The sequence below is a fragment of the Prenolepis imparis genome, unplaced genomic scaffold (genome assembly GCF_030444845.1).
Source record: "Prenolepis imparis isolate NDT839.2.m4 unplaced genomic scaffold, iyPreImpa1.0 SCAF_9, whole genome shotgun sequence".
NCBI lineage: Eukaryota > Metazoa > Arthropoda > Insecta > Hymenoptera > Formicidae > Prenolepis > Prenolepis imparis.
In genome coordinates this window covers 12,809,413-12,822,098 of record NW_028141167.1, presented here as the reverse complement: position 1 = coordinate 12,822,098, position 12,686 = coordinate 12,809,413, and the positions used below count along the sequence as shown (strand labels likewise).

The following is a 12,686-nucleotide window of genomic DNA, read 5'->3' as shown; positions in this document are numbered from 1 at the left end:
ATTTTTCTAACAAACGTTTTTTCTGATTTGAATAATTGATAAAATATTACTAAATGTATAAAATATAGTATACACAATTAACCCTAAACAGTATAAAACAATACAATTTAATATATATATATATATATATATATATATATATATATATATGTACATATCGATAAATATAATAAATTTATATCATGGGAATAAAATTTTCACATTAATTTATATTTTCATATAAAATCTAATGTTTTTTTTATATGAAAAATTCGAACTCGATTTGAAATAAATTTTCAAAAACAGAATTTAGAAACAATTTTGTAAAATTATTTTGTTAATTATCTAATTGTTTTAATATTAAAAAGAATATGTCACAAACTCTTATACAGTTTAGGGTTAAAGAAATGTGACCAACAAAAATTAAATCCCACGTGGATATACAAGTGTGAATTAATTAAATTAAAATGATGGGTATTTCTCTCCAATTTATATCCTAACTCCGTGTGCAACTTTACAAATAATATTAATTTATTAAAGACCTTATATTCATCTCACAGTATTAAATATGATATAAAACCACTAACATTAACCGTTTAACACTGGTAAGTTAAGCAATAGTGCAAACATAAAAGCGTGAAGTAATCCTAGATTACTTTTGTTCAATGCAATATATTATATATATATATATATATATATATATAATTATTGAGATTTTTAACTATATTCTACATTCTTAAAATTGAGCATTTAATTAATTAGTTGCGGAATCGACAATTACATGCATACGCACAATTTAGTCGTGTAATTAGTCAGTAAGTGAAGAGAAAGAGTTTGAATTATAATATGACAATGAATTCAATTGATTATTTACAATTTACAACATACAATCATATATGATGTTTATAAAAAGGATATTACTTGAAGAAATTATTGCATCAAGATTATTCATTTATTCACTGTCAAGATTCACCGAACAATATATTGTTCACTAATAACATAGCACAGCAAACCGCATATAAATTGAACTTTATACACGATAAAATAAATACGCGATATATTTTTAATAGAATAAACACAATCTTATATAAATTGTTTCATAAATTAGATAATCATCGATTTTAAGCAATATTTTTCGAAAGGGCACTAATCAATTTTGTTCGATATTTCGAGAACGACAAAGTATTTGTTATATTGAACAAGGACTAACATAATAAGTATCCGTTGCAGAGGTACTAAAGTTTATCGATGTACACAATAAATCTTTTACTCTTTCTCCTTTTTACAAAGCGTTTGTTATATAAACAAGGAATAATGCAATGAGTATCTGTTGCAGAGGTACTAAAGTTTATCAATGTACACAATAAATCTTTTATTCTTTCTCCCTTTCTTTATCGTTCAAGTTTGGTGTCCTTGCTCTCGTGTTCCTGTTTTATTCCAAAATGTAACGATATCTTTTCAATAAGATCGTATAAATTAAAAGCATCTGGTATGTAATTCTAAGGTAGATCAGCCTTTTTAGTTTGTTTTCCATAGCTCTGGAAACTTTGGCCCCAAATAGAAATACCGATTGATGAATGGGATTTTACAGCTTATTACAGAGTTTCACCTTGGATATCTCGGAGAATTGTCCGATTTCGTGAATCGCAGGTTCTATCTCAGTCTCTGCAAGAATTTGTTGTAACCACTGCTGCACCTGTATCGGATGCTCATAGTTTTTTTTTCGTTGCTTCGAGTATCTAATCAATTCGCAATCATCCTGACTCGACACTTCCTTACTTAATTCTTGTAAATTAGTTTCAATCTCTTCATTTGTCAAGATATCTAGTCTACAGGACTCTGTGTTTTTACAAGACATCTCAAGAGACTGTATAGTCTGTGAATATGCTTTATCGAAGGCATGCAATCCATCCAAGGATACATGTGTTAGGCCAAGTTTACGTTTTATAATTAAAAATGGTGAGCATCCTGACAAGGATAATGTATTTTTGAAAATCTTCAATGCATTGCCTTTTACATTCTGTGAATCTTGCAAATGATTTTTGAAAGTGGTAGGCAAACTTGTAATACGCAGAGTTCTGTAGTCGGATATAAAATCTTTACAACGTGGAAGGCTCAGATCTTTGATTTTTTGGCATGTGATTGCTTTGTCGAAGCTAACATGATCTTTGTTAGCATCTTGATAATCCACAACCTTATATGGCTCCGCATCCTTCACTGTAATGCCATTCAAACCATGTGTCTCGATATTACCGAACCGGCGTATTCGTTCCTCCAGCTCGCTTCTATCATTCAGGACTACTATCGACGATGGCAGAAAGTCCAACGAAGTTTCTACCAGTGAAAGTTGTTGTCTATGAATGGCTTCGGCCTGACGTAGTAATTGCTTCTCTCTAGATCGAAGGGCTTTTGCTAATTCGTCGAAACAGCTTTTGATCTCCGCCTCAATCTGCAAATTGAATTCTTTTTATGATTCTATGATTAAAAAAGGATAAAAGTTATTTTATGGTGTTACATATTGATATTTTACTCCATAATATATTTGTATCTTATAGACATTATTGATTCATTTATAGATTCATTTAAATGCTTAATGTTTATTTAAATCTACATATAATTAAATACTCACATTTTTTTGTCAATTTTTTTGTATCAATTTTAATTTGAGATTACATATATATATATATATATATATATATATATATATATATATAATGTTTATATTGTAGTATCTTAAATTTGTGTACTACATACATAAAATGACAGTTCAATAACACATTCACATTGTCTTTACACATCTTTCATTGAAAGGAATGTCAAAGAAAGCAAGACAGTGAAATCAGATAATAACAACAATAATAATGAAAGAAGGTATAAATTACCTGAGCGGACTTCTCCTCCAAGAATCTCCGTTTGTTTGTTATCAGTTTAATTCGCGACTGATTGTCCTCATTGATATCGGGCTGACTTTGCTTGCCTATCATGTTAGCTAACTTCTTCTGTGCCAACAATACTTTATGGCATATGAAGAAAAGAGCTCGAGCACGACCTATGCAACAAGCAACGCTCCGTCAAAGTCCTCGTCGAGCAACCCTACTCTCTCTTCGGGTTGCCGACTGGGAAATCGAGCGGCAGAGGGAGGGGAGAGAAAATAGATGTCACTGCTTTCGACGGCAGACGGGTGTGGAAAGAAAGGGGGTAAGTGTGTGCGAGCCACGCACAAGAAAGTACAAGACGACGAGCAACGGACGAGGCGGCAGTCTCGCGCGGCTCGTCCTGTAGTAAGAAGTGCGAGTATGGCGAGTTGACTCGGAAGGACCGGGACGTTTTGCACACCCTCACACACACACACAGAGAGAGAGAGAGAGCCGATCGCTCTCGCACGCGATCTCATATATTAAAGCACCGCGCGAGACGACGACGAGGATATTGAAGGAGAGGATCGCAACGAACGAGGAAGGAGAGAGTGCTCGCGCTCTCTGTCTCTCTTCTTCTTTCTCCCTCCGGGTTTGTTTATCCGTCGACTCGTGTTAATCGGAAGGCGCCGGTCCTCTTAGCCGGACGCCCTCTCGCCCGGTGAGACTCTTGTAGAGGAAGTGGCCTTGCCCACGTCGGGAACGTCGTTTAATTCGCCGGTCTCTCTCTCTCTCTCTCTCTCTCTCTCTCTCTCTCTCTCTCTCTCTCTCTCTCTCTCTCTCTCTCTCTCTCTCTCTCTCTCTCTCTCTCTCTCTCTCTCTCTCGACGTTTGACAGCTCCACGCTTGAACCAGTGCGTGCCTGAAGACCCAGCGAACGTTCGCGTTCGACGAGTCTGAAAATCGACGAAAGGAGCACCAGCTCACCAGCTATATCAGGTATGTATGTGTGTATGTATGTATGTATGTGTGTGTGCATTTTCTCCGTACACGCACGTACACACAGAGGGAGAGAGGATACGCCTGTGTGTATGCATGTGTGTGTGAATGAAATGAATCGAGCTTTTCTATTCGTGCATTTGTATGCGCGCGAGAGTACAAATTGGAAATCATTCGGAAGCATCTTCGAAACTTCATTCTCAACCCAAAATACAAGGTTGTGTTAATAACGTCTTATGTACATATTTTTTTCGCGTCTGTAGAAACTTTGGTCTCTCCTTGGGGATGTTTGTTTTTTTTGTATCGTATAATTAAGTACTTTATGTATTAGCATTTTCTGCGACGAAGTTGTTTTCCGCAGCGCTAAATTCAGGCAAAAAAATGTAATTTCAATGTATAACGATCCAATCTACAATTTTTTTTACGCAAGAGTTATTCAATACGTGCAAAAAAAAAACTAAACCAGTTGAGCGACAAGTTAATATTAGATAATTTGTGCAAAAACGATGAATAAAAATGTATGTGATCGGCACATATATTATTGAAAAATCATTATGAAAATATGACATAATTGAATGATATAATAAGGTATCATATAAAAAGTATGACATCTTCTAAATTAATAAATCTATCATGATAACTAATAAATTAATATATTAAGAAATAATAGATTTTTAAAATAATATAATATATGTATATATATATATATATATATATATATATATATATGTTAATACATTAATAAATAATAATAAATTTTGATCGATTATTTTCAAAGTATATATAATATTTTAATGTTAAAAAAGTTTTTTTTCGCGTGACTTGACTTGTTTCTAGTTTTGTTTGCGTGCAATATATATATAATTTACGACCAATTCTTCGAGCATATAGACATCTATATGCTCTAAGGATCTATTCAATTTTTTTCTCTTTTTTTTTCCTTATTCATTATTTTCCAATCGCAATTACGATATTTTCGAATGCAAAACTCAAACATGTGACCTATCATGCGATGAGCAAAGAAAAATAAGAATTACGACGATGAAAGGACGCGTAGAAAAATCTCATACATTTTCAGATTTTAATCTCTCACGCATCGATCGAGAGGCGCATCGCGTGAGATCGAGCGTCGAACTCGGATTGGCGCGCTCGTGGCTCACGCGTGCGCCGCTCCAAACGCGTGAATATAGTTGCGCGCAGCTGTTCGTTTCAAACGAGTAAACCGCGACCTGCGAGTCCTGCGACACTCCCTATTTGTTTTATAACGGCACAAAATATATGTAATGTATGTATATATATATTTCTTTTTAATATTAATCGAGTTAATATTATAACATATTTATAACATTATTATTTTGATTCTTATATTTTTATTTTTAAATTTAGTTAGCAAATCAACGCTTTATTCAGCTGATTTCTGTCAAATAATATTAATAAAGCGAAAATTTGCTAGTTAAATTTTACAATAATAATGTGATATAAAAATTAACATAATAATATAGTTTAGATATGTTATAATACTCTTTAAACTCGATTAATATTTTTGACAGTTATCAGCTGATTTCTGTCAAAAAATATTAATCGAAGATAAGATATTATAACATATTATTTATATTATATTTTAATTTTAATTTTTATAACATTTATTTTAAAATTTAATTAACAAAGTTTTACTTTATTAATATTTTTTTATTGCAATCAACTGATTAAAGCGTTAATTCGAGGATAAGATATTCCATCATATAATTTACAACATATTACTATTTTAACTTGTATAACAAATTATTATTTTAAAATTTAGTTAGCAAATTTTTACTTTATTAATATTTTTTGACAGATATCAGCTGATTAAATCATCAATTTGCTAATTAATTTTTAAAATGCAATAATATGGTATAAAAATTAAAATAATAATATTCTAAATAATATGTTATAATTCTTTAAACTCGATTAATATTTTTGACAGAAATCAGCTGATTAAAGCGTTAATTTACTAATTAAATGGTCCTTCCTTTCTTCGATTGTCTCTTCATCCAAGATAAATAGGATTCCATAATTAAACTTGAAAAAGAAAATCTCAAAAAGGGTTTAACCATCAATGAAGAAAATTATAATAAAAATGAAGTAAAAATAGAAAAAACTAAAGATTCTAAGTTTAAAATTTACAAAGAGAGTTGCAGAAACAGATTATCAGGCAAAACTAATTGTAACACCGAGCACACTAAACACAAGATATGTGCATACAAATTTTTATCAAACTTTCACTTTTCATCTTGTATAAATATATCATCTCGTATAAGTAAATAATCTAAAAATTTTTCTTACAGAGTACAATATGACAAAAACGCTCAGAAGAATTATTAACATTTTTTCTGGGCGTTTTGTTATATTGTAGCCTATAAGTAGTTAATACTTTCAAATTAATTATTTATACGAGATGATATTTATACAAGATAAAAAGTGAAAATGTTTGACAAAAGTTTATTTGCACATACCTTGCGTGTACCTTTAGTGTACTTGGTCTTAATTTTGCTCGATAAATATATTTTATATTATATATATATATATATATATATATATATATAAATTAAATTTATTAAATATATTTAAAAAAATATATATTTCTTATTTTTTATGTACTTAGTTTTTATATATTTATATACTAGTTTTTATTTTATTTTTTAATATACTATTATGTTATATAAATTAGCGTTTTATATATACATTTCACTTTAATTCTTCTGACAATGCATAATTTTTTATCTTTGGATCAAAGTACGGGTATTCGGATACTAACTACATATTTTTCGACCATGACAATTTATTTATAGCAAATGTTGGACCTTGAACAATTTGTTTCTCATACTTTCGAATATTATAAAAAATTGGTATTTTGTTTTAGATGAAGAAAAATTTCGATACGTTTTTAACGTTTAAAAATATCTTCGGGTATCCGTTGACAAAAGAGATAAATAATCGGAAGGATTAAATGATTGATCTAAAGGCAAATAATATTCCAAATTAATAGTTAAAGCGATGCGAACGTAAATGTTTACGTAACGCGTATAGTTTTTCTGATTTAGAATTAATTGAAAAAAAGGAATAAACAGTTATACACGGTTAAACTTGTTATGTATATATATATGATAATTGAACATTCATAATCACTAGCGGATCCTGACGTCGATAATGGGGGGGGGGGGGGGGTTTTTGCAAAATTATTTTATTTAATATTTTTGGTTTCATGATTAGCTTTTATTCCAGGATCAACGATATCGATAGCTCTTTAACGTTTTTCTTTACTTATTTATTTTATATTTTTATTATATATTTTTTAAACAAATTCAGCAAAACTGTTTCTTTTAATTTGCAGGGGGGGGTTTAACCCCCCTTAATATTCATAGATATCTACATTCTGGATTTTTCCCTTCCTGAACTCGATAGTTTTATATTGCGGATTTGCATCAGAAAAAACTTCGCGCGATAATAAAATTAAAGAGCCGAAGAGCCGACAATCATTTGCTCGTATTTGTTTGCAGAAGACAAGTAAAAAAACAAGAGCATCGAAGATGAATAAGGTGGATTATATGGAGGTGACTCTCCCGAATTATTCCTACATCTTTAATTTCGAAGAGACATTCAGCCACTACGAGACCAAACAATGGATGATGAAGAACTGGACGAACGGCTTCTATTACTGCGGATTGTACATGATCTTAATATTCGGCGGACAACTTTATATGGCCAGCAGGCCCAGATTCGAACTCAGGGGAATACTGTGTCTTTGGAATACGTTATTGGCTACCTTTTCTATCATCGGTTTCACCAGAACGGCGCCCGAATTAATTCACGTACTCAGGCATCACGGATTACACCATAGCGTTTGTATACCAAGGTCAGTTCACTTCACTTAGTTATTTAAATTAGTTTCCTCCTTTTTGTTTGCGAATCTTTTTTCAAGAATCTCTTTTCCTTCAAGCAAATATTTACACTCCAGCACTTAATTAATGCTCGTATAATTAATAATCATGCGAGTTGAGGATGTATACGTCTATTGTATATGTCTATTTATTTTATATTTATAAGTTAATTGCATATTCTGCATTGCAATATGCAAGAATGTACGAGTAACTGCACAATGCATGCACATAATTTATACATTTAATTAAATGTATATATTCAATGTTGAAACAAACTTTTGTCCTAAATGAAAATTCATGACATTTATAGTCTTAACTTTAAAAAAAATCTTGTTGAAGCGTTTTTTTTTTTTTTTTTTTTTTTTTTCATTAATTTATATTCTCGCACTTATATAATTTATACGAGATATAAATATTTCAAACTGTTCTCGTAAATGGATGAACATTTACTTTAATCCATTTGTAAAAATGGATGACGCAAAGAAAACTACACGTTTAAGCGAAAAAAAGTTAATCGACTTTATCTTAATAAGTACGGATAATATGTGCATTTATATTAAATATGTACAAAGATAATGTTTTTCTTGCTTCATATTATGCTTATTGCGAACTACTACTTTTAAAGTATACAATATTTTCATATTTTGACTTATGCCTAGCCATATATTTATACATATGTAAATATGTATATCACATCTTTTGACATGATAGTATATACTAGCATATAATTATAATTTGAAAGATCTCCTTTTGTTAATCACATCCAAAACATCCTCAATGAAGTAACCTTATTTACAAGCATATGTTCTACAAAAATTTCCTACAAAAATTATTTTATTTCCTTTTCCATCGCTCTCCTCTTTTCTTAACTATATTAGATATTGATTTAAATAAAATAAAATTAATTCAATTTAATTTAATTAATCAAGTCTAGAGTGCAATAGTCTACCTTTTCCTGAGATATCTCTTACATTAGTTACTCGGTTTTTTAAATATGGTTGAATCTTGATAGTTTGATAGTTAGTAAATTTTTTTATTTCAATGAAAAAATATTATGGCGTTATATAAGACTATATTTTATTACTTGTTAAAAATTCTAAAAAATTACTACTGATTAATAGATGAAAAAGTATCATACTGCTTTTTGTTATCAGATACCAAAAATCATTTCTCCATACTGCTATAATTTATTTTCTTAACTATATTAGATATTGATTTAAATAAAATAAAATTAATTCAATTTAATTTAATTAATCAAGTCTAGAGTGCAATAGTCTACCTTTTCCTGAGATATCTCTTACATTAGTTACTCGGTTTTTTAAATATGGTTGAATCTTGATAGTTTGATAGTTAGTAAATTTTTTTATTTCAATGAAAAAATATTATGGCGTTATATAAGACTATATTTTATTACTTGTTAAAAATTCTAAAAAATTACTACTGATTAATAGATGAAAAAGTATCATACTGCTTTTTGTTATCAGATACCAAAAATCATTTCTCCATACTGCTATAATTTATTTATTATATCTTATATCGAATTATTTAATTTGCACTAATTTATATTTAATTTTCAAGAAAAAAAAATGAAAGACTTGTTTGTGATAATGTCCTATTTTTGAGAACGGAAATGATTGAAAACTCAGATATTAGAAAATTGCTTCCGCTTTATTTGAAATAAATCATGAACATGAATTTTTGATTACAGCTTCATCGAGCAGAATTGCGTGTCGGGCTTCTGGACATGGATGTTCGTGTTGTCGAAGCTACCTGAATTAGGCGACACCATCTTTATCGTGTTGCGTAAACAGCCGTTGATCTTCCTGCACTGGTATCATCACATCACCGTCCTACTGTACTCCTGGTTCTCGTATTCGGAATATACCGCATCCGCGCGATGGTACATCGTGATGAACTACTGCGTCCACTCGATCATGTACACCTACTACGCTCTCAAGGCGATGCGGTACAAGCCACCTAAAGCGATATCCATGGTAATCACCGCGCTACAGCTCGGCCAGATGGTGATCGGCTGCGCCATCAATATATCCGCCTACCAATACCTGGAGAGCGGCAAAGTGGACTGCCACATTACTCGCATGAATATCCGTTTTAGTTTCGCGATGTACTTCAGCTATTTTGTCTTATTCGCGCGATTCTTCCACAAGACGTACCTGGCTAGAAAGAAGGCCAACAAGAAGCACTTTGCTAACAGCGCACCTGGTCACATCGGCTATAACGATAAGCTCAAAGCCAATTAAGGCTGTAATCAGCACACCAAAACGCCCGGGCGTTTTATTTATCTATCTTTTTGCTGTTTTTTGTTCTCTTTTTACTTTCATCTGTCTTTCTTTTTTTTCTATCTCTTATTTTTTTCACGCCGCTGGTCGACGTAGCCATATACATCCAGGATCTATACTAGGAGATATTAGGGGTTAACGGCTTCTAGGATTCACGCATTCAGTGACTATTACCAATTAAACCAATAATTTTTTAACTGTGATGTGAAATTTAAATTATTAAGTGTAATATTTTTGTATTTTCTTCGCTATTTAAAAATTACTTTATTGAGTAATAATTACATGTCAAAATTAAGTATAAATTTAATGATTATCATACTTTTTTATTAATATTGTAATTTTTGATACAATTTGTGTCTTATTTTGTTAATAATCAAAATATAAATATATATGTTTATTATATGTATTCGTAAATCAAATTAGGAAAAGCTTATCAAAGAGAACTATTACTTTTAGGCATGAAATTCTTCTCTGCCTAATCTATTTCCAATTATATCTATTATATATTAGAGCTTTAATTCTAACTATTAAAATTGTTACGTTCGTTAGAATGCCGAAACTTAAAATTATAGAAAGCCTAAAGCGCACAGGGCAACACTAAATCTTTAAGATTTGTAGGATTTACATTCTATAGGAATCTAAATAAATTCTCGAGTTTATATAAATATATATATAGAAAATCATACATTCTAGGAGTCATCGAATTTTAAGTCCATAGAGCCTAGAAATCATATTAAACTCAAACTTTTTAGATTCTAGAAGCCGTATATCCTAGATGTTATAGATTTTGGGTGCGATTTCTCAGGATCTTTATATCCTAGGATTCATAAAATGTAGGACTCGTGGATTACACAATTTGTAAAATCCTCGCGAAAAATCGGCAGATCCTAAAACATACATATTTTATAAAATATGTATTTTTCAGGATTCTTTTATTCTAAGATTTTAAATATAGGTCTCGTAAAACAATGAATTCATAAATTTTCGAATTTACAAAACACACCTAGAATTCATATATACAATATATTTCATGTAATCTTTATATCCTACGATCCACGTCGATCTCCTAAAGTCTAAATTTTTCAAGATCTTTGGATCGTGGGGTACATTGTCAATCAATGTCCGCTTATGCGCGGCATCCTGAGGAGGAGGTTCGCTCGGGAGAAGCATTCACACAGTGATTCTCCTTTTCATTTTTTATATGTGATTAATAAAAAAGATCTATTATTTTTTCGCATATACAATATATTGTGGAAGCGCGCGTAAGCGTGCACATGCATTTTCTTAGGTCTGACCGGCTGTTGCACAATATTGTTATTATGATTTTGTTATTATCTACATTTCTCTTTTGTGCAATTGAATATATATTGATATTATTTAATAATAATTTATAAGACCATATATATATACATGGTGTAAATAATAATTTCTTATCAGTCCTGCACGATACACCGGATACTCGCTCGTTATCCTACAATATCCTACAATGCTTTTAATCCTAATTATGCCATAAGCTTGATGAGCGAAGAACTTGTAAAATTTTTTTCGCGAACACATTTCAGTTACAAAAAACTGAAGAAAAAAATCAATCATTAAACTTTTTTTACTTTTTAAGCAGAATTACGATCCACAAATGATCAATTATCGTATAAGTGTTAAAAAGAAAATATTTTAGGCGCACTCCTTCGTTATATAAAGATTCAGCTGCTTACGTCAAAGTAAAAGTCTCGACCTAAATAATGCGTAGAGGAATGTGCTGAGAAGCGTATACGATGTTATTGTTTGCAAAAATAGCTAAAAGGAAATGAGGATCCATATCTGACAAACGGTCCTTATTAATAGTCGTAAGATTAAACAACCGGAATTTTTTGCGGATTTCAGAATTTTTATTAGTTTTTCTTCTGTGTTTATATGTTTATGTTAATGTCTAGAGTTTAGAGAATAGCTTGCATATATTGAATAGAATGAATAAAAGGCGTTTTATCAAATTTATTGACATCAAATTCATATCAAATTCACATTATATTAGATATCAAATATATAGATAAAAATCTGTACATTACGTCGAGAAATTTAAAAAGGGGCCTCATATAGATAATTATGAATATTATCAGTTAAAAGTTACACAATAATATGTAAAATCTTTGGTTTATAAAAAAAGATTGTATCACACATAACACAATATTCATTTATATTTTTACTTATATAGTTTGATTGAAAATGCATCTTTGTAAGAATACAAACATTTTACATTTTTATAAATTAAAAGTTCTTATTAAAAGATATTATGAAATATTCTTTTATTCGCCAAGTTTTTAATTTGTTGTACATTTAATTGTAATCGTCAATTAAATTTATCAATTTATTAACTAATCGCGGAGAAATGTGTATTTTTAATAATCGCATACTAATATTATGCAAATATTTGGAAATGTGGAAATATCAGACACTTCAGAGTTTTACAAAATTATAAATTATAAATATGTCTATACATTTCTTTCATAAGGTCACGTTTCCAAGTAAAAATACTTAACTGGTTGTTTTGTGAATATATAAACCATTACTTGATAATACACTCGGCACTTTTTCACGCATAGTTGATAATTTACTATTACGCTGTCGTTTCTTATGCAA

The 12,686-nt window shown here is 30.3% G+C and overlaps 2 protein-coding genes across 3 annotated transcripts; one reads left to right on the top strand and one right to left on the bottom strand.

The window, feature by feature from the left end:
• Window positions 1-675: 675 nt before the first annotated feature.
• LOC145940675 (uncharacterized) lies at window positions 676-3,103 on the bottom strand. Its single transcript, XM_083046091.1, has 2 exons — window positions 2,862-3,103; window positions 676-2,428 (listed from the first exon to the last, which is right to left on the bottom strand). Exons 1-2 carry the CDS (start codon window positions 2,961-2,963, stop codon window positions 1,565-1,567), a joined length of 966 nt encoding a protein of 321 aa, XP_082902217.1. The 5' UTR covers window positions 2,964-3,103; the 3' UTR covers window positions 676-1,564.
• A 571-nt stretch (window positions 3,104-3,674) lies between these two features.
• Window positions 3,675-11,461, top strand: LOC145940677 (very long chain fatty acid elongase 6). 2 transcript variants are annotated; one of them, XM_083046093.1, is made up of 3 exons: window positions 3,675-3,832; window positions 7,372-7,727; window positions 9,461-11,461. In XM_083046093.1, the coding sequence occupies exons 2-3, from the start codon at window positions 7,402-7,404 to the stop codon at window positions 10,011-10,013; spliced, it is 879 nt and encodes a 292-aa protein (XP_082902219.1). In that variant the 5' UTR covers window positions 3,675-3,832; window positions 7,372-7,401; the 3' UTR covers window positions 10,014-11,461. The 2 variants fall into 2 exon arrangements, with proteins under 2 accessions (XP_082902219.1, XP_082902220.1); XM_083046094.1 differs by lacking the exon at window positions 3,675-3,832 and adding an exon at window positions 4,942-5,117.
• Window positions 11,462-12,686: the final 1,225 nt, after the last annotated feature.